We start from the raw sequence: 22899 nt of genomic DNA on the forward strand, positions 1-22899 counted from the left end.
AATTAATGGTATGATTCACATGGGATAGGGGCTTATCAAAGATACCCCTACCCCATCATGTCAAAGTTTTGTATGTTATCATTTTATAACTTAAGTCATAATTCAAGAGTGATGCTATACTATCTTTAATATTTTATTTCTAAAATTTAGGTAAAAAATGTGTGTTAGAATGAGGACCTTATCTATTGATGAGAGTCATGTGAATACATCATAATTAGCATTTCATTGCATAATGTATATTTAAAATATTTATAAAAAAATTAATTTCAAGTTTTGGACGGTCACGCTAGGCTTGTCATATGCCACTTTAAAAGCAATATGAAATGCATGTTTGGAGTCCATTTAGAGAATTAAAAGCTTAATTTGTGACATTTTTCTCATAAAAATTAATTATCTTTATAAAGTTTTTAAAATTATTTTTAAAAATCCAGAAAATCACTTAAAAGGTAATTGTTTAATTTTCTTTAAAAATCACTTCATTTACTTTATATTATGTATATTAGCAAAATCATTATAAAAGCATTCTATATCTTTTTTTTTTTATTTGCATCCAAATGTCAATGTATTAAAAGGGTTTCTTGTAAAAATGGTATCAATAAAATCATAAAAATGCTATAAAGTATCGTTTACTAAAAACACTTTTGATGTATTTAGTCATTCTATATTTAGAGTCTATTTGATGATCATTTTAAAAATATTTTTGGGGTACTTAATGTTTAGTTCAGAGGTGCAATCACAAATAACTTTAAACCTTCCAATTGAGAAACTTAGCTCAAGAGTGACCATATACACTACTCTAGTCAATCCCATATCCAAATATGCATTGATGGTTGCACCAATTGTGAATGCTACAGAAAACTGGTTTCCAAACTACTGCAACAGAAGATCATTTAGCCTTCTAATAAGAACCGCTTTGGTGTTCAGTACTATCATTTAGCTCTGACAGTCCCATTTTTTGGGTCTCTCATGTCCCTGGTGGGAGCATTTTCGACTGTCACGGGTTCAATCTTGTTGCCGTGCTTATGCTACTTGAAGATTTCAGGCATTTACCACAAATTTGGAATTGAACTGGTGATTATGATTGGGGTTATGTTGATGGGTACTTCAGCTGGTATCATGGGTACCTACACATCCATAGTGGAAATAATAGGACAGTTGTGATTAATTAAGCGTGTCTTCCTTTCTATATTGACAAAAATTTTGTAATCGAACTCCCAATGTGGTTAAGTGTGGAAATAAAAGTTTGTTCATGGCACGTGTAAGTGTGTATCCCTTTCTATTCATCATAAAATGTTTGTAATAACGTCTAACACAAAGTTTAGTATCAAACTCCCAATGGTACAAGAGCGATCTCATGAGTTTATTTAACTACTAGATTATCAAAATTAGTTTTGAATATTGTGATTAGTAAAATGATCTCGAGCTTGCTTTCCAATGTCAAAATCAAATCTCGTGGCTAACACAAATTTGAGTCACACGAAAACAATTATGAGTTAGTATAATTGCATGTCCACACTAATACAATTATGAGTTAATATAATTCCAAGTCACATGAATATAACCGTGAGGTAATGAGCTAAATCTCATTCAATCCCAAGCCAATATAATCTCAAGCTGAACTTATGTTTACATTAATTGCAATGATGGGCACACCTAAATTGATTGTCCTGACTATTTGATCCTATGACACAAGAGACACTAGGGAAGCTGCACCCCGTAGCATGGATTTGATACCACTTATTATGGTTAACACATTAAACATGTCATCTAATAATTAATTTACTATCATTGAGGTCATGCTGAAAATTTTTATATAGTTAGAGTTGCATCAAAGTAATTGAGGGCTAACACAAATATTGAGCAAATAAAATCTTTAGCTTATTTCCTAAATTTCAAGCCATATACCTATTAAGTTTATACCAAATCTCAAAGCTAACACAATTTCTAAGCCAAATTCAATTTTGAGTTCATTTTTTTAAGTCAATACTAAATTTGAAGCACACAAGACTAACACAGGTTTCGATCAAATACATTCACTAGCATACCCTTTGAGCCATCATTTCCTATGAGCATAATTGTTGCAAATATAACTTGCAATGCTTAAACTTACCAAAATTATTATTGATTTTATTTTTCAAACATTATCTTTTTTTTTTCTTTTTAAAAAAAGGTACATCTAATAAGTATTTTGACTTCTATTTCTTATGATTTTAATTAGTTTTACTTTTACTTCTTATAAAAGTTATCCAAGGGAATTAATCTCTTACAATATTGTGAAGATTACTTTTTTTTTTTTTTTTTCAATTTGGAGAGATTTAAAAAAAAAAATTAATAATATTCATTCTTAAAAACACACATTTAAAATACAAATTTTCAACTACTTCCAATTCATTAATTAACCTTAATTTATCTTTCCAGGCATCATGGATAGGAATGTTAATAAACCGGTTTTTTATATTACCCATCCTAGCCCTAATAAGACAGGTTAGGAAAAATGATTAATCGATTTTAGATAGGTTCGAAAATTTTCTTAAAACTTGAATTGAGTTTAGGGCAAGTTGAGTATTGTCTTGTTCCACTCCAACCCACCACTTCTCGTTCCATCTATATATAATTAATAAAAAATTGTTTAATTTAATTTTTTCATTTTATTTTTTAACACATTAAAGTTTTTTTTACCAGGCCTCGGAAAAAGCAGTTGCTCGTTTGGAAATGGAATTGACCAAAATCCTTAAAGAGGTAACACTTGAGAATAGATTCTGTGTCCATTCATCTGTATTTTGGGGGCATTTTTATTAAATATTAACTAAAAATTTTCTTCTGAAACAGAGACAGTTTAAAGTCACAGCATGGTTATCTTGAAAAACAGCTTGATTCCCTGAAAGCTGCAACAAAGCCAAGGAAAGATGAGCTAAATAGGCTGGAGGTGTTAAATAAAACTATATCTGCAGAAGAAAAAGAGATCGAAAGACTTATAGAAAGGGTCTAAGCAGTTGAAGGATAAGGTGAGCTGGTAACTGAATTATATATCTATGTTACATTGGTACACTTGTGGGGTCTAGATGTGCCTAGGATATAGAGGCTTGGCTAAAAAGGGATCTTGAGTGATATTTGGATACAACATGATGCAAGGAAAAAATAAGATAGAAGTCAATTAGAAGCAAAAATAATGCATCCTAGGTGTTAAGAGAAATCTCTTTCTTCTTTCTTTTGTCCTTTCTTTTTTTTTTTTTTTAAATTTCTATAGTTAATGTCTGAAGCAAAATAGGACTAAATGATCCCACACTCATAACCTTGTCATGTCATCTTGACATGGGCACATTGAGTGAAGTCGAAATGTTTAAATGTCAAAGGATTACATTTGATTGCTCTTGTAACACAATCAGTTCAGAACACAACACTACAAAAACAATTGAGCTGTGTTTCTGACTTGTTCTTATGTTATGGTATCCACTCCAAGACATTATGTAGATGTTCATTCTTCATAGAACTGAATACATCGACAATGTGCAGAATTTTGCATTTGATTTGTTGGTGGTGTTTGCTTGACCTTTCTCTAATTCTGTGTTTTCAAGGCTTCGGAGCTTCAGAGCAAAATTGAAAATGCAGGTGGTGAAAGATTGAAATTGCTAAAGTCAAAAGTCAACAAAATTCAATTTGTAAGTATATCAATCAATCTGAAATTGCCAAATCCTGTAAATGATACTTCTTTCTATATGTGCTTCCTTCTTGTCAGGATATTGATAAAAAGCAATACAGAGATCAATCGCCACGAGGTTCAAATAGAGACAGGTCAAAAAATGATGAAGTTAAAAAGGGGATAGAAGAGTCAAAGAAGGAGAAAGACCGAGTGGTTGATGAGAAGGAGAAGTTGCATTTATCCCATAAAGATATAGAACAGAAGGCATTTACTGTTCAAGACAACTATAACAAAACACAGGAGGTTTGTTTTTATTTGTTTGGCATCGTTTATGATGAGTTACATGAGTGAGTTGCTTTATAACTGGTGAATTTTTTTTTTCTTTCTTTTTTTCTATAGCTAATTGATCAGCATAAAGATGTATTGGATAAAGCAAAATCTGACTATGAAAAGTTGAAGAAAACCGTGGATGAGTTGAGGGCATCTGAGGTCTGGTGCCAATGAATGCATCTCTATATTTTCCTTTACTTGGTTTTGGTCAACTGCTGTTTAAAACTTTTTAGCAATTCTTTGGTGATATTCCAGGTTGATGCTGACTACAAATTACAAGACATGAAGAAACTCTACAAGGAGTTGGAAATGAAGGGAAAGGGTTACAAGAGAAAGCTTGACGAATTGCAAGTTGCTCTTGTGAAGCATATGGAACAGTATGCCTTGGTCTATGTGACCTTCTCTAGAAATCTGTTATGTTTATGACTGAAAATGTCAACTTTTTTTTTGGTTACAGAATTCAGAAAGATCTGGTGGACCCTGAAAAGCTTGAAGCGACACTGGCAGACAAGACTCTTACTGAGGATTGTGGCCTAAAGAGGGCCCTTGAAATGGTAGCATTGATTGAAGCACAATTGAAAGAGATGAATCCCAATCTTGACTCCATTTCAGAGTATGCATTTTCTCTGCTTTTCATGTATGATGTAAGCTGAAATTTGTGTGGTTATGCATATTTTATTTGACAACTTCTCTTATTACTATAGATACCGGAGAAAGGTATCAGTGTACAATGAACGAGTGCAAGATCTTAACACGGTCACTCAAGAGCGTGATGATGTCAAGAAGCAATACGATGAATGGAAAAAGAGAAGGCTTGTCTATTTTACCTTGATTATATTTTTTATTACTTGTCTTGCATGTTCCTGTTGATGTAACTTCTTTATGATACTCAATTGGATATTTTTAGGATGGACGAGTTCATGGCAGGATTCCACACAATATCTTTGAAGTTGAAAGAAATGTATCAGGTTTGTAAACTGCGTGGTTTGAAACACCCTCTCCTTACACAAGGATGCACATGCAACCATATAGTGCACGGACATTCTGGACAAATAAGTTTAGGTTATAACTGTTGTGTAGCCTCATTCACTTTTGTGGCTGGTTCCACTAGAGTGCTCTGTATAAATGGTCCTATTGAATATCTAATTTAGTTTTTGTAATGTTTTTTTTTGGTCCTGGTCTTGCTGCACCGTGTGGGGGTACTTGATTAGGATTCTGAGCATCTTGAAACAATGGAAGATTGCATCTTCTTTCCTGGGCATTAACTTTTCAGGATTGCTTTCTTTCTTCTTTTAGCTTGTTTTATGTGAACTTTTAATGGTATAGTCATAGGAAATTTTAGACGACAATGGTGCACAGCTTCATCCGCCACAAAGTCCTTCCTTTTTTTAATGCAATAATTGTTCAATGCTTGTCCCTTAATGCACTTGCTACAGATGATCACACTAGGAGGTGATGCGGAACTTGAACTTGTTGACTCTTTGGATCCTTTCTCTGAAGGTGTTGTTTTCAGCGTCAGACCACCAAAAAAGAGCTGGAAGAATATTGCAAACTTATCAGGTGGTGAAAAGGTAATATCTAGAATGCACTGATTGTGCTGCTCTATTTGGCCTCTAATGTTAAGGTCCTATAATGTTGTTTGATTTTGTTGCATTCAGACTCTCAGCTCGTTGGCTCTTGTGTTTGCTCTTCATCACTACAAACCTACCCCACTTTATGTTATGGATGAGATTGATGCTGCTCTGGGTACTACAAATTGGATTGATGAGCTTTATTTTTTTGAATGCCATTTATTTTCTAAAATTTTATATTATGTTTCTCCCTTATTTGGTTCATATGCTGTGGCAGATTTCAAGAATGTTTCAATTGTGGGACACTATGTGAAAGACCGAACAAAGGATGCACAGTTTATAATCATAAGGTAGATTGGATGGGATGTTGAATTATCACTAAACTTACTACATAATATTTTTTTCAAGCTTTTCCTTATTTTTGGTGTCTTACAAATTGCAGCCTTAGAAACAACATGTTTGAGCTGGCGGATCGACTTGTTGGGATTTATAAAACCGACAACTGCACTAAGAGCATTACCATCAACCCTGGGTCTTTTGTAGTTTGTGAAAAAGCTGCTTAGGGCCCAGTATGCATCATTCAGTCCCAGGTCAGACTTTTTTTGCCTGTATCGATGCCATATTACCTCACAAATGTTGGTCACATATTTATTGTAGAATGCCTTCTGATATCTATTGTATTGCAATTGATTGAGTTGTGTAATTAATGTCTACGGGACAAACACATATAGGGACATGTTTCTTAGTTGCAGTTTTTTTATTAGGTCAGGAATGTCTGACTATATGTACTAATATGTTCTGATGCCCACTTACTGATCGCTCAAATAGTGCTTTTGAGAGAGAAAGTTTTCGTCTTTTTGCCTTTTCATTTTCAATTTTTAGTGACTAAATTCTTTCAATCAATACTGTAATACATCATATGCATGTTGATATAAAACGTACAACAGATACAAGCTCTTATGGGCATCAAGGGCAAACTAAATGCCATAGGCTTATTAGCTTATAATATTCATCAGCATTTATAGATTGAGTCTTATTACAGATGATTCAGAGGATCTTTGCTGGAAATCTCCCTAGCATTGCTCCTCATTCTGCATAGTTTGAGTGAAAATGAGTGAGAAGATATTGCTTGCACTGGCTTCTCTATGACCCGAATCAAATTATAGGACCATGTCCCCAGTAGTGTGCCTGATACTGGTCCAACCGAATACACCCAAATCCCCTTGTAGTTAGCGCTGGCAATCGCTGGCCCTAGAGTCCTTGCTGGGTTCATAGAGCCACCTGATACTGGTATGCAAATGACTATGTTATCAGTTAGTTCTACGGCTTCAAGAGTATGGAATCAAAATGCTTGCTATGGGTTGATGTGCTTACCCTGCCAAGATGGAAGTTATTGTAGGAAGAGTGTAAATAATTTCTATTTTTATTTTTGGAAATTACTTTTAATTTATTTTATTTTATTTATTCTATTAATCTTATATTTTTGGGAAGTATCCTATTGAGAATTATTTTTTATTTTCTTTTATTTTATTCTATTAGTGTTATATTTTTGGGAAGAGACCTATTGGGATTGTGCTAGTGGAGTAATCACCTTCCACTTTGTGTCATCTTCTAATTACAAGTAGATTCTCATTGGGACTGTATACAAAGATACCAATTTTTCAGAATTTTTTTTAGAGAGTTTTTCAGGGAGTATTTTCATACACCTATTTGGAAGAATTTATTCAAAAACCCGAGCTATACACATCTTGCTTTTAGAGTGCACCCAAAACGAGATTTGACTGTTGAATCCTGAAGGTAGACCATTGGTACCCTAATGCACCCAGTTCGTCTTCGAGGAGGGTGGATCTATTTCAAAGACAGTATTTGTCACGCCTCAGCCGATAAGTTTTTCTTTTTATTCATTATGTTCTTTGTTTATGTCTTTTGGGCTAGTCTTTTGTTTCCATACCCTTAAATTCCAACAATCTTGAAATATATCCAAATGGAAGCTTCCCTAGTCCACACCCGTCTTGACATCTCTAAAATTGATATCTTCAATGGGATATTCTTTAAGAGATGACAACAAAGGGTTTACTTTGCAATTGATGTGGTGAACTTGGGACACAGTTTGACTAACCTAAAACCAGAAAATGGTTCTTATCTGTTACCAACCTGGAAAACTGGTAAAACTCCTTTTAAGTTGTGGAAGGGTTATGTACCTAATATAGCATACCTAAAAGTGTGGGGGTGTTTAGCTAAAGTTCTTCTCCCTGAACCTAAAAGATGAGGACCTTAGATCCTACAAAGAAGCTATAACTTCTCCTGATGCACCAGTCTGGAAGGAGGCCATTAATAGTGACATTGAATCAATAATGTATAACCATACCTGAGAGGTAGTAGATTTACCTCTTGGTGCAAAGACTATTGGTTGTAAGTGGATCTTTCAAAGAAAGTTAAAACAAGATGGGTCCATAGAGAAGTATAAAGCTCGTTTAATTGCCAAAGGCTTTAAATAAAGGAAATATGTAGATTACTTTGACACCTTTGTCCCTGTGACTAGAATATCATTAATTAGAGTATTGATTGCTCTAGCTTCCATTCATAATTTGGTGATACACCAAATGGATGTCAAGACCGCATTCTTGAATGGGAATTTGGAAGAGGAAATTTATATGGATCAACCTGAGGGTTGTGTAGTTCCAGGGAAGGAGAAAAAGGTGTGTAAGTTGGTTAAATCACTATATGAATTAAACCAAGCTCCTAAACAGTGACACAACAAGTTTGATCATGTGTTAGTAACTAATGGATATTCCATTAATGATGTTGATAAGTGTATCGACAGCAAGTATGAGGATAACACATGTGTAGTCATCTGCCTTTATGTTGATGACATGCTGATCTTTGGAACTAACCTAGAGGTTGTGTGTGAGACTAAGAAATTCCTAGGTTCTAAGTTTGATATGAAAGACCTAGGAGAGACAGATGTGATTCTAGGAATTAAAATAACTAGAACACCTAATGGGCTTAAACTTTCTCAATAGCACTATGTTGAAAAGATCCTAAGGAAGTTTGAACACTTTGATTGTAAACCAGTGTCAACTCTTTATGATCCCAGCTCACAAGCTGAAGAAAAATAGAGAACATAGTGTTGCCCAAATAGAGTATGCTCAGATCATAGGGAGCCTAATGTACTTAACGAACTGTACCAGACCTGACATTGCTTTTGCAGTAGGTAGATTGAGTCGGTACACCCAAAGTCCTAATCAGGACCATTGGACTACTGTTCGTAGAGTCCTTAAGTATTTGAGAGGCATCATTAACTATGGTTTGTCTTTAGTGGATTTCCAAGTGTCCTTGAAAGATTTAGTGATGCAAATTGAATCTTGGATTCAGATGAGATGAAATCTACTAGTGGATATGTTTTCATTCTTGGTGGGAGTGCAGTTTCTTGGAAGTCTGCCTAGCAAACTTGCATTACTCGGTCTACTATGAAGGCTGAGTTTATTGCCTTAGAAAATGCAAGTTCTGAGGCTAAGTGCCTTAGAAACCTCTTAGCAGATATCCCTTTATGGACGAGACCAGCCTCGTCTGTGTCTATGCGTTGTGATAGCCAAGTTGCAATTGCTAAGGCTAAGAGTAAAATATTTAATGAAAAGAACAGGCATATATGCCTAAGGCACAATATTGTGCGGCAATTGCTTGAAACAAGGGTTATATCCCTAGAATTCAATTGGAATCAACCCTATCATGAGATACATAATTCTTCACTTAAATTTCTCTTTGACTAATGAACATGATTCAAGGTTACCTTGATGTGAGGTGGTAAGAGTCCGACCTTGAGTGAGTTTAATATATATTGCTTAATAATCTTAAAAGATGTATTGTTAATTGAAAGTGATTTTGATGTACATTGTTGACCCATCGACTAAGAGCTTAGATCAAATTGGAAACTTATTGTACATCTTGTATTAAGTATTGATAACTCTTAAATTTTCATTCTTGTGACACCCCAACCAGGAACTTAGGTTATTTTGTAATTTAATTTAAGGTAATAAATAATTGGGTTATTTAAATATAGAATGGTTTTAATTTTGGTTTGGGTTTAAGTTATCCAAAGTTGTTTATAGGTCAATTAAGTTAGGTCAAACATTCAAATTCAACTATTAGGCTCATGTATTAAGATTTAATTGAATTAGAAAATAAATAAATAAATAAATAGAAAGGGTAGGATGGCCTTTTCCTATTAGAAACCCTATATATTTTCGGACAAAAATAATATTTTCCTTATTTTTATGTGAAGGTCTTTTAACAAAATTACTTAAATATATGCAAAAACTTTTTAAAAAATTGATCTTTTCAAAAATGCCAAACCAGACAGAGCCTCTCAGTCTCTTGTAAGTGGTCATGGTAGAAAAGGTTGAAGAATTTGGACTTGTTTAAATTGAATGAATCGTGTTTGATTCAAAGCACAATGAATTTGGTGACACTTTAACAATAGCCACAAAAACAGATTTACTTTCCAACCCAAACTATGCACTATTTTCAGCGTTGAATGGATTGAATTTGGGCATAAAATCTAAGGCATTCTTTTGGAAAATATTTTTAAAATGAGCTTTCTATTCTTTAGAGTAAAAAAATTCAGAAAAAACATCGATAACCAATTGAAAAATAAAAAATAAATTGTTTTAAAAAAAATATTTTTTTAGTTATTTTCATTTTTTAAAAATAATTGTACAAACAAAATTATTAAAAATAAAGTATTAAATATAAAAGTTATTTTTTAGGTTAAGCGTATATCAAGTTTTTCTCAATAAATGTTTTTTTTAGAATTATTTTAAAAAATAGTTTTTTTTGAAAAAATAAAAAATATATAAAAAATAAAAAATAGATTCTTGTCCTTAAAAATAAAAAATAAAATATTTTTAAATAATATATTTTAATTTTTTTAAAAACTATTTAAAAAAATAATTATATAGATATAAAAAATGATTAAATAGGACGAAGAAATTAAAAAGTAAACAAACTTTTATATTACAAAATAATTTTTGAATATTTTCGAAACAGAGGAGGTCGGTTGGTGTACTAGAGCAACTAGAGCCATTGTTGGTAGTCTTTGAAAGTTCGTGGGAAATGTCCATGAATTTGAGTGAGATGCTGTACGCTCCTGTTGTTGTCACCTCATCTCAAGTCTCAGCCCACTTCCACATTTCACATGCCATTTCATTATCATCAATTTCTCCACATTTTAATTTCTCTACACGTTAACATGCCAACTTCATTATTATCGATTTTGTTTTCCATGAATTTGAGGTGCTGCTAACGTGGAATTCTTGTTTCTTTATACAATATTGAGACCCCGTTCGATAGGAATCGTTTCTAATATTTCTAATACTTAAAACTTTTTGTTATTTAAGTGTTAAAAATATTAAAAACGCTTTTTATAATCACTCTCAAACGCACTTTAAAAATGTGTTTATTAGTAATTCTTGGAAGTATTCCTAACATCTTTAATACTTTGAAAAATGAAAATTTTCAAGTATTAGAAAGAGTCAAAATACTTTTTAAAATTATTGTCAAATACACTCTAAATGTGTGCACTTTGTGATTATAGGAAGTGTTTTTAGTTTTTTAATACTTACAAGATAAAAATTTTTAAGTGTTAAAAAGATTAAGAGTCCGTTTGATAGCGATTTTAGAAAGTGTTTTTAATATTTTTAATACTTGAAAATTTTTATCATTCAAGTGTTAAAAATGCTAAATACACTTTTTAGAATCATTATCAAATAAACTTTAAAAATGTGTTTGATAGTGATTTGAGGTAATATTTTTGACTTTTCTAATAATACTTGAAGATAAAATTTTCATGTGCTAAAGGTTAAAAGTACTTTTTAGAATTACTAACAAACACAATGATAGAGACTCTGTTTGGTAATTGTTTTTGAAAATTATTCTAAAAGATTATTTTTGAGAACAGTTTTTGAAAATTGTTATTTGATTTTTATAGAACAAAAATATGTTTGAAAACTTAAAATATTTTTAATCTATTTTTAATATTTTTTAAAATAATTTTTATACGTAGTATTTTATTTTTATCATTTTACATGTTTGTATAATTATTTATTAAAACAATCATCAGAAAACAAGTAAAAATAACAAAAAATAACTAAAAGATGTTATATGAAAACATCATATTTTATATTCTTAAGATTAAAAAATAAAAAATAGTTTTTAGTTGTCAAACGTGTTTCTTGTGTTCTTTATTCTAGAAAATAAAAATATATCCTAAAAAACAGTCCCAAATAGGCTCAATGTAAAACTATGACCTTTTTTTTTCTTTTTCTTTTTTGGCCTATAAACCACCATATTTTAGAATGAATATGAGTAGAAAAACCCTTATAGTATCATATAAATAGAATATAATAGCATGACACTGCTCTAATTGAATCTTTGTCCAAGTATTTCCATAGAAGTGTAATTAAAACAGTTGTATTATTTCAAAATTTGTGAGTAAACTTAGAAAATATATTCCATATAAAAGCTCCATCTCCTGGTTGGTTGGCTTAGTTATTGAAATCCATCAAAAGGCCTATGACTAACAATTATTTGTACCTAATATCCCCACTTGCTTTTTGAAGCCACAACTTTGATTATTGTTGACTATCGATAATTCATTGATGTTAACATATAAGCAGCTATATCCAATGTATAAAACTGTGCATGAGGTTGGGTTGTCAAGGCTCAAGATCACACACCAAAAATAAAAAAAAATAAAAAAATTGCAATCCACTAGGCTTTGATTTTCCATCCACATTTTCATTTTGCTCCACTTTTTTCAAGGCAGGCAGAGTTGGAGTTGGGACATTAATTTGGTTGGCACACACATTAAAGTTTGATTTGGGACAGTACTTTACTTTTAGGTGCAAAAAGTAGAAATTGAAATTTGTTATTGAAATGATATTATAACGGTCTTGCATGCCTGAAATTTTAAGTTTGTTGTCCTTCTAAATTTGGTGCCAATTCCTAAGAGTTTTTTTTTGTCTTGAATTATATTACATTAATGTTTTTTCAATTTCCAAAAATTATTAAGAAAAGAAAAAGACGTCGAGGAAAATGAATTTTTTTTCATATTTGATTTTATTATAAAAAATATTAAAAAAAATTAAATATGATTAAAATTATTTAAAATTTTATATATTTTAAAATTATTTAATTTTTATATGAGATGATTAAAATAAATAAAATAAGTTTAAAACAGTATACAAAAAATAATTTATTGATTTAATTTTTTCTTTTGTTTTACTTTTAATTTCCTATCTTATACTTTTTCTTTATATTTATTTTATATTCTTCCTTTAAATTTTGTGAGAATCAGACATAGTCTAATACTTAACAAAGACTTGAATCTTATTTTTAATAACATTTTGTTGCCATGCACATGATCTTCAAAGGAAAATATTAATCTTAAAAAAAAAAAAAAATTGGGACTTTTCATAAGCCAATCTAATGGAAATAGAGCCCTAATCTCCGATAACTAGGAAGATGTCCTTTCCTACCAAAAAACTAGCACATTATAATTAGTGTATAAATTTCATGGATTCTCAAGGTCCAATCATTGTGTTTTTTGATTGAATATGACAAAACGCTAAAAATTTAATTCCGTGCCCTATTCAAATACCACTAAAAGTTGTAGTTGTCACATCTCAAAATCTTAGAGTTTAAATTTTCAAAACAACTTACATTCATATGGTTTGGAGTGTGATAAGTGGGAAAATTGTCGTGACACGTCTTCTTCTTTTCATATTATAACCCATTCTTTTATTAAGAGATATAAATAAAAGATTTATAAAACGGTTATAAATTAATGTAATTCTTTTGTTTATAACAAGTCTTTTTGTTTATAACTCTTTTATAAATTTTTTGTGTATATATATTCTATCTAAATTAGATGGAAAAGAAAGTTCGATTTAAAAATATATAATATTTATATGATTAGTTGCCGTTTATTATAAATAGTATCAAAATTAATTTCATATTTTTTAATTATATAAATATATTTTAAAACTATAAGTATTTATTTGGGTTTAAAATAGTTTAAAATAAAAAACATTCCATCAATCAAATTTATTCTAGAACATAAACAAAAAATTGTATCATAACTTAGACGGACCATTAAATTGTGATAAATTCAATCAATAGGGGGCTATATCATAATTCGAGTAAGGACATTTACAATCGAAATCAAATTCAATTTGGATACAAACTCGAGTGTCGGGGTTGAAAGAGACGTTGGGGAGTTTGTGGGGAATAACATTACTTCGAGTAAAATGCTGTCCATTCCCGTTGTTGTCACCTCATCTCAACCCACTAACTCCACATGTTCACATGCCAACTTCATTATCACCAATTTTGTCCTCTCTATTAATCTCAATATTGTTAATTCGAAATTAAATCTGAACCATTGAATAAAAATATTAAAAAATAAAACATTTTTTTTATTGGTCCTCCTTTTTTGTACGGTAATGTTGTTATTTTATATCAATTATTGTATAATTTTTACAAATAAATTTTATTATATTTCATTTTAGGCATACAAGAGTCAGAAGATGTGCTCGTGCTTAAAGCCTCCTCAGCCTCACGTTTCATCACTCGTCCTTTGTGGATAGGGTTTGAAATTTTCAACTTGTGGTACTCCTTTATGAATTGTCGTGTCGCTCATTATTAAAGCGCACTAACTTGATTGATGGGAAATTTCTACCCACCCAAACACTTTCATGGACTTTAGTACTACGTACGGATTCTAATTTTTATAAAATTTAAAAAGATATTTATAGTATTCCGCATTCATAAAAACCAATTAATAAATCTATGGACAATCACGACGATGTTTTTAAAAAACACTTCAAATTTAAAAAAGTATTTTTAAAATAAAATTTCATGTTTTACGAAATTTTAAAAACATTTTTAAAACGTAAAAAATTACTTATAAAAACTTAATTCGTCAATTTTTTTAAAAACCACTTCTACTGAAAATATTTTCATAAAAAATATTGTTAAACATATTTTTAATTAATTTAACGTTTTCAATAAAAATGTTTTTTTAAAAGAATCACATATTATTATTTTTTTCAAAAATTATATAATATATTTTTCAAAATTATAAATAATTTTTTTTATATTTTTAAAAATATTTATTTGATAAACTCCACATTTAAAAAATAAAAATAAAAATCTTTTGACCTAAAAACTCTTCTTAAAATTATTCCATAGGGACTCTTTGATATTGATTCTTGAATAATTAAAGTGCTTCTTAACACTTAAAAGTATTTTCTCATAAAAATGAGATGTTTATAAAGTGATACATTAAAAAAAATACTAATGATTTTAACAACAACATTTACCAAATGCCTTTTTAAATAATTAATTTTTAAAACTCTATCGAAATATCTTTTGGTTTATGTTTAAAGAATAATTGATTTTTCATCAAAATGTTTTCATAGAATCATAGGAGTGTTTTTGAAGAAAGAATTGAAGATTAAACTCTCCTTTATAATAATAATTTTGAAAAGGACCATTAAATTGTGGATACATTTACTTTATAATGTATTTACTTTAGGTGGCAACTTAATCCTTGTCGTTGCGTATTGAAACTTCACTATGAAGATACATACAATTTTGTCATTGCAAACTACAAAATTGAAGGAAGAGTCGAGAAGATAAGGGGGAAGTTAGGCACACCAATGGAAAGAAGAGTGAGACTTAAATTAAGATTGAGAACATGACTTGCATAGATAGAGACTCATGAGTGCAAAATTATTTAAAAAGATGAGAGAATGGCTAACACTATTTAAAAAATAATAAACAATGACATTTAATTCATTGATGCTTTTTACACTAGTAAAAAAATATACCAATTCCTAGTATTTATGTTGGGGACAAAATAACTCGAGAGTTGATGATTTATTTCAGCGTGTTTATGATATTTGCATGACTAACTATTTATATATGTTATTAGTTTATCCACGTAGTCTGTTTGTCAATAGATTTAAGTTTTCATACACAAATTAAAATGTCTTTTGATTTATGGGTATTGATCAGTTGGCTTTATATTAAATGTCTAATTGAAGGTTTTATCATTCAAGTTGGTGTAACTTATGATGGGAGGACCCATGCACGCGTTATGCACAAAAGGCGACGAGATATGACTCAACTAAATTTTGATACCTTCAATGATAATTTTTTGTATTCATGATAAGGGAGTTGTACTATGTGGTCCAAGAACAACCAACATCGTTATTCACATTTTAATAATCAATTTTTTTGTATTCATGATAAGCGAGTTGTACTATGTGGTCCAAGAACAAGCAACATCGTTATTCACATTTTAATAACCAAATTTTTTGTATTCATGATAAGGGAGTTGTACTATGTGGTCTAAGAACAACCAACATCGTTATTCACATTTTAATAACCAATTTTTTTGCATTCATGATAGGCGAGTTGTACCAAACTAGTCGAATGTAGCTGTCCCTACAATGCCCATCAAATACATATAGCATGTGGCACAAATGGCATGTCATGTATAAACTCCCATGTATTTGTTGAATTCAAAACATCTATTGGAACTTGTACATTTAGATAGAGGATTTATTTTTATTTCTTTTACATATATGTAAGTTTTAGAGGGTCGTTGGCAGGCTTGTGGGCACTGCATGTTATGATCATGGTTGATAGTTTTCAAAATTGACCCTAAATGATTGCTTCTATGCAGACATATAATGATGGTACCATATTGCGTATGATGAATACAGCGTTATTATTCCCCCTTCCTTTTTAAGTCAAACACCTGGGCAAACCTTTTAATTCGCAGGGTTATATATAAAAGAAAAATAATTGTACTGGCCGGAATATTGAGGATGGAATAAATTTTACTAGAGAAGTGAAAACTAAGTAAAAATAGAAGCTAGCTCTGTTTGATTATTGCTTTTAAAAATAATGTTTTTTTTTTTCTCGAGAACAAAAAAAATAGAAAATGCATTTAATAAAAAAATTTAAATAATAATTTAATATTTTTTTAATTATATTTTTGAGGATTGTTTTTTAAAAAATGGAGAATTGTATTTTGGAGCTAGTTGAATCCAAAAATTAAGGTTTGGTTCGTATAAGTTCACTATTTAAGCCTAAGACCTAGAAAAAGTGTGGAAATTGAGAAGAAAGATATGAATTTTTTATCTTTTAAAAAATTACCTTTATTGATTATGAAAAAAAAAGTAGGAAAATATTAATTTAAATTTTATTCATTTTGTAAACCTCAATAAATTTTATCTTAATTTAGTGATTTGGAAAAAAAATACACCCTTTTACAAAAAAAAAAAAAATTATTATTATTATTATTATTTAAAAATCAAACATCTTGAAATATATATATATATATATTTTAAATTATGCATTTAAAAAATAACTAAAAATATGTCAAAATTATTTTTTTAAATGATATATTTTTAAAATACATATATTTAAATTAGTTTTCTAAAAATAATAAATTTTTAGAATAATTATTAAAAAAATTAAAATAAAAAAGTTTGTCAAATATTGTGATAGAAAATACTTAAAATAGTTTTGAAGGGTATACTAGTCTCTTCACATTTTATATCATTCCCATCAATTATGCAATTTTCATGGGCCAAATACTAATTTTTAGATCCAACTAGATCCAAAACACAATTATCCCTTAAAAAATGATTAAAAATAAATTAGTAGACATCAAAATTAATTTAAAAATATATTTAAAAATAATAAAAATATGTTAAAAATATTTTAGTCATTTTCAAATTAAATTCTTTTTTTTTTAAAGAAAAGTATAGAAGGTATAATTGAACTTAAAAAGAAGTTTTTAATTTTTAAAAATCAATTGAAACTAATTAATCTAAACTAAGTCAAAATAAATGTGTAATGAATATTAAGGGAAATAATAAATGAGGACAAAAGAAAGATACATAAAATGAATTCCTGTCAATATTTCCATTATAAAATATTAATAATATTTGAGAGATTATCTTAATTTAGGAAATTATATTATTTTATTTAATTTTAGGATATTCATGACTCACGGTACAATCTTATATAAATTTCTAGAAAGAAATAATAAACACTATATTCTTATATAAAGTTCTAGAAAGAATAAATAGAAAGTATTGTTTCTATTACCAAATTATCAAACTTTTACGTGAAAATGTTTTATAAAACTTTAGATTCCTCAAAGAAAGTAGGGGTTTTCTCTTCTTTTTTTTTTTTTTTTGTCTTTTTTTTTTTTAAATTTAGAAAGGTTGGATGACGGGACTCTTGGGGATTTAGAAGGATGACCTCCTAGGTCTTACAAGGTCAACAATACAAAAGCACGTTAATAGTTGGAAGTCACATGCGTCACGTGATTTGAGAAATAAAACCATGTGATAGGCGTGCAAGATGAGTAAAAGTCTCTTATCTTTGGAACATAGCTTTTAAGCTTCCCTTCCTATTAATTGACGAGTTCCCACTTCTCATTGCTCACTTGCACCACCCACTTTCCTTGATCTTTGCCTATATATATAGGGTAAGCCTCTCACCTCTCTTCAAGCTTCCTAGTAGTCTTCTTCCGACTCTGTCTCTTCCTCTCTCTCTTGAGACATGGAGGCTGAACAGCGTGATGGGTTCACTCTCACCTTGCCCCTCTTGCATGATGATCAGAATCACAACAAAGTGGAGGACATTGAGTCCAACGGTGGAAAGCAAGATGTGGGCTCTACCTCTTTCTTCAAGACCTGTTTCAATGGACTCAATGCTTTATCAGGTTTATCTTTTTTCTGATGCCACTCTCTTATCTCTGAAATATGATCTGTTTGTGACTAAGGAATTGAACACCAAATTCTTTGACTATGCTTTATGATCAGGAGTTGGGATCCTTTCCATACCATATGCCCTTTCATCGGGAGGGTGGTTGAGCTTGGTTCTTCTACTTGTTATCGCCACTGCAACTTTCTACACAGGCTTGCTACTCAGAAGATGTATGGATGCCCATCCAAATATCCGAACTTACCCTGATGTTGGCGAGAGAGCATTTGGGAAGATGGGAAGATTACTGGTATCTGTTTTCATGTATACCGAGCTCTACTTGGTTGCAACAGGCTTTCTAATCCTCGAAGGGGATAATCTACATAATCTGTTTCCCAACATGGGGCTTGAGATTTGGGGATTAATGATTGATGGGAGACAAAGCTTCATAATCATTGTGGGCCTTGTTATTTTGCCTTCTGTCTGGGTGAACAACCTCAATATTCTTTCTTATATATCAGCCAGCGGTGTTTTAGCTTGTATCATCATTCTTGGCTCAATTCTATGGACCGGGGCCTTTGATGGAGTTGGATTTGATGAGAAGGGAACAAGTCTAAATTGGCAGGGAATCCCCACTGCTGTTAGCTTATATGCCTTCTGTTATTGTGCTCATCCGGTCTTCCCCACCTTGTACACTTCTATGAGGAAGAAGCATCAATTTTCTAATGTAAGTTTGAAATCTTCAATTATTTTTTACATGTCCAATTTTTCAGTGATGCGACGCTAGCTGGTCTTTTCGCTTGAACACATATATAGGACAAAAATCAAATTATAATTCTGATAAATATCTGTGGAAGATAAAACATCTGTAGCAAGTGTTGGCAGTTTCCTTTTTCAAAGAATCTAGAATCCTATGTGTACATGGAACTTGATTGGCTGGAAAAAGATAAGGATTTCAAACATGGAGAATTATCTCGATTCTATATTAATCCATTGAATTCAAAAACAGAATTCTATCAAATCTTATCTATTTATCCATTTTTTTTTATTTAGAGTAACTTTGAAAATAATTTTAAAATGTGTTTTTATGAAATGTTTTTAGAAATACTGCCAAAGGCACTCTTAATTAGGGTGAATTTTATAAACTTCAACTGAGTTTGGTTTGTGGTTACTAACCTTGAATACTACATTTCTCATTGCAGGTCCTCCTTGTATGCTTCATCTTCTGCACCATCACTTATGCAGCAATGGCAATTTTAGGGTACCTGATGTTTGGTTCAAATGTTCAATCACAAATAACCTTGAACCTTCCAATTGAGAAGCTTAGCTCAAGGATCGCCATATACACTACTCTGGTCAATCCCATATCCAAATATGCATTGATGGTTACACCAATTGTGAATGCTACTGAAAATTGGCTCCCATACTACTACAGGAAAAGACCATTTAGCCTTATAATCAGAACCACCTTGGTAGTCAGCACCATCATTGTAGCTCTGACAGTGCCATTTTTTGGGTCTCTCATGTCACTGGTGGGAGCTTTTTTAAGTGTCACAGCTTCAATCTTGTTGCCATGCTTATGCTATTTGAAGATTTCAGGCATTTACCACAAATTTGGAGTCGAACTAGTGATTATAATTGGGGTTGTGTTAATGGGTATTTCAGCTGCCATCATGGGTACCTACACATCTATAGTAGAAATAATAGGCCAGTTATGAGTGTATATTATTTTGTATTGACAATAAAAATTTTGTAATCCAATGGATTTATTAATCAAAAAATAGTTTGCCTCCCTATATTGGTCTGTATTGATCATACGCCTTTTAATAATCACATGCAATACAATAGAGTTATAAAAAAACTCTTTTAAGTTCCGATCTCAGGATGTTTAAAGGAAAGAAAAATTATAAGGAAAGACAAAGATAAAAATTTATAAAAATTTTCTTCTCTTATTTGATTATCTATAAAAAAATTTAGAAAAAGAAAAATAAATTGCAGATGAATGCACTTGCCCCAAACCTTTTCTTAAAGTAATGGAAGAAAATCTAAGAAGTTTTTTTCTTTATCTTTTCCTTAGTATTTTTTTTCCTTCTACTTTTTTTTCCATGGTAACCAAAAATTAAAAAAATTAAATTTCTTAACATTTCATTTTTCTTCCCTTAGAACCCAACATAGCGTTACACCATGTTTGTTTCCAATGATTCAATTTTGAAGATATAAAAGTGATGACTAGTCCAAGTTCATCCATAAAGCTTTACAAAAATGAATTTATCCTACATTGTATATGATATGAACATTACTTTAATTACCTTACTACGAGTAGGTATGTTAGCATGTTAGATTTCAATTATATTCTAAGAAATCTCATCTTAATGCTATTATAAAAATACTTAGATATTTTAAAAAGTAATTAATCTAGGCTTATGGTATCCTAGGTGCACAAATTTTAATTTAATTCATATTTGGAAGTAGATTTTTCCAATTATAAAATAAATTGAAAAAACAAAAGTAATACTTGTCATTTTATAGGTACTCACTAGCATCTTAGTGTAGCAAAAAAACAAAATTTCATCACATTATCTACTAAAGAAGAAGAATATATTCCTTTTTATTCGTGTTGTATTGTCCTTTCATTTAATAGATGAAACAAACCTTGCATGACTTTAGTTTCCTATATAAACTATGTGCCTATTAAATGTGAAAACATTAGTGCTATGAATGTTTCTAAAATTTTGGTTCAACATGTGAAGGTTAAACTCATTGAAATTAAACATTACTTTCTTAGGGACCATGCACAAAAACATGATATTACACTTGGATTTGTTAGCATAAATTATCAATTAGTAGACATTTTTATTAAAACTCTTAATAAGGATAGTTTTATCACTAATAAAAGAGAATTAGATCTTATTAAAACTTAGATTTGAAGCAATTGTGTTTGACCTAAAATGTCAAACAATTTCTTATTTAATAATGCATATGTGCTTGTCCTATTATCTTAATTTACTTACGAGAGTTTAAAATGTTATACGAGGAGCCTATCCAAAGATAGTGAATAGGTAGTTCTTAAATATATACCTAAAAATTGACTTTTTTATTTTTATTTTCTTTCAAGTTTTTTAATAAGATGTAAGCAATTAATAAATACGCACAATAACTAATCACATAAGTATATAAGTGATTTATGTATATAACTAAATTTTTCTTAATATATATGAAGGAATAGTTACATAATTTATTCTTGATAGTTGTTTTTTTTCCTTAAACTTATACTATCAATACTTATACTTATGTATATGATATATTGATAGTCATTTAATTTTATCGTTCTATGTGAGAGAGTTTTCAAGTAAGTGAACTTTATTTGTGGAGCTTTGTAAAACTCTATTGATCCCTCAAACTAAATGTAAAGTTGAAGGATACATCACTGGTTGAAGGATCCTCGATTGAGTATATAGAGTAGCACTTTAAGCATTGGATTGGAGCTTGAAGTCATGGATACGAGGGGGTTGCATTGAATTACCATGTTAAATTATTGTTTACTTTCTCTTTTCTTGTTCTCTAATAATTATGTGTTCTTAATTTATCTTATTACATCTTAAATTATTAATTTTTTTCATTAATATAATAATCAGTAAAAATTGACTAAACTAGTTAACACTCTGTTTTAGGTATACTCTTAAGTTGAGTTAGCTTGACATTGCACTTCATTATAAAAATCATATTATTGTTACATATTATAACAAACACTATGACATATACATTTTTATTTAACTTAAAACATTAATTGATTTTTCATAAATGTCGGTAATTACAAGCTAAAAGTGTTATTATGAGAATCACCTTAAACAAACCTTTGTTGAAATATGAAAATTCATGGCCTTCGTGGGAATGTCTATTAATTATTTTGAGTATATACTATAAGCTCCTAATGTTGTCACCTCATCTCCACCCTCTACCATATGTTTATGCGTCAATTTTATTATATAAAATGATTTTAATAAATTTGATGATAAACAAGGGAAAAAAGAAAAATGAAAGAAAAAAATTTTAAGTTTAATAATTTTTTTGAAAATTTCTTTCTCTCACAAATGAAGAAAATTTAAATTGCATAGGATCACATGTTGACATTTAAGCATGCATTGAACGACAAAAACGGAAACGTTCACCTTGGTTAATTCCGTGAAAGACCATTTCTTCCTCTTTTCTGGTATTCAGGAAACTCCTCCAGTGCTTGATGGTGCGAGAATTACGGGCTAATGAGCTCTTCCCTTCTACACCCGGATTCAGTCCAAAACGAGAGTGCGTGCTCTCTTTCAGCCAAAGGAGGAAGGAGCAGGGAGCTTACCAGAGAGAGAGAGCCCTTCCTTTTCTTTTATATATCTATTCATATATATATCACACACATTATTTGGACCACCACTTGACTTAATGGGCCAGTCAAGTGAATTAGGGTGAGCCCATAAAAAATCAAGCAACAATATGTGTCCAGTCCCATTATGGACCACAATGCAAAAATAAATAACACTGATTTATAACATTATTAAATTGATTATGTAAGTCCACACA

At 30.3% G+C, this 22899-nt stretch overlaps 2 protein-coding genes across 2 annotated transcripts; both read left to right on the plus strand.

Annotated features, from left to right (window-relative positions):
• Window positions 1-966: 966 nt before the first annotated feature.
• Window positions 967-6380, plus strand: LOC117929942 (structural maintenance of chromosomes protein 4-like). Its single transcript, XM_034850388.1, has 13 exons — window positions 967-1157; window positions 2830-2926; window positions 3576-3659; window positions 3737-3943; window positions 4040-4129; window positions 4226-4347; window positions 4428-4583; window positions 4675-4782; window positions 4878-4938; window positions 5407-5541; window positions 5629-5716; window positions 5819-5891; window positions 5984-6380. Exons 1-13 carry the CDS (start codon window positions 967-969, stop codon window positions 6102-6104), a joined length of 1533 nt encoding a protein of 510 aa, XP_034706279.1. The 3' UTR covers window positions 6105-6380.
• Window positions 6381-18114: 11734 nt separating this feature from the next.
• LOC117929809 (amino acid transporter AVT1I-like) lies at window positions 18115-20126 on the plus strand. Its single transcript, XM_034850228.1, has 3 exons — window positions 18115-18349; window positions 18450-19057; window positions 19533-20126. The coding sequence occupies exons 1-3, from the start codon at window positions 18187-18189 to the stop codon at window positions 20046-20048; spliced, it is 1287 nt and encodes a 428-aa protein (XP_034706119.1). The 5' UTR covers window positions 18115-18186; the 3' UTR covers window positions 20049-20126.
• Window positions 20127-22899: the final 2773 nt, after the last annotated feature.

The sequence above is a fragment of the Vitis riparia genome, chromosome 14 (assembly GCF_004353265.1).
Source record: "Vitis riparia cultivar Riparia Gloire de Montpellier isolate 1030 chromosome 14, EGFV_Vit.rip_1.0, whole genome shotgun sequence".
In the NCBI taxonomy this organism is placed as follows: domain Eukaryota; kingdom Viridiplantae; phylum Streptophyta; class Magnoliopsida; order Vitales; family Vitaceae; genus Vitis; species Vitis riparia.

Coding starts and splice junctions, on each gene's coding strand:
- LOC117929942 (XM_034850388.1), top strand. CDS start 967: ATGTCCCTGGTGGGAGCATTTTCGACTGTCACGGGTTCAATCTTGTTG. Junction 4,939..5,406: donor AGTTGAAAGAAATGTATCAG/GTTTGTAAACTG, acceptor CACTTGCTACAG/ATGATCACACTAGGAGGTGA. Junction 5,542..5,628: donor ACTTATCAGGTGGTGAAAAG/GTAATATCTAGA, acceptor TGTTGCATTCAG/ACTCTCAGCTCGTTGGCTCT.
- LOC117929809 (XM_034850228.1), top strand. CDS start 18,187: ATGGAGGCTGAACAGCGTGATGGGTTCACTCTCACCTTGCCCCTCTTG. Junction 18,350..18,449: donor TGGACTCAATGCTTTATCAG/GTTTATCTTTTT, acceptor CTTTATGATCAG/GAGTTGGGATCCTTTCCATA. Junction 19,058..19,532: donor AGAAGCATCAATTTTCTAAT/GTAAGTTTGAAA, acceptor TTCTCATTGCAG/GTCCTCCTTGTATGCTTCAT.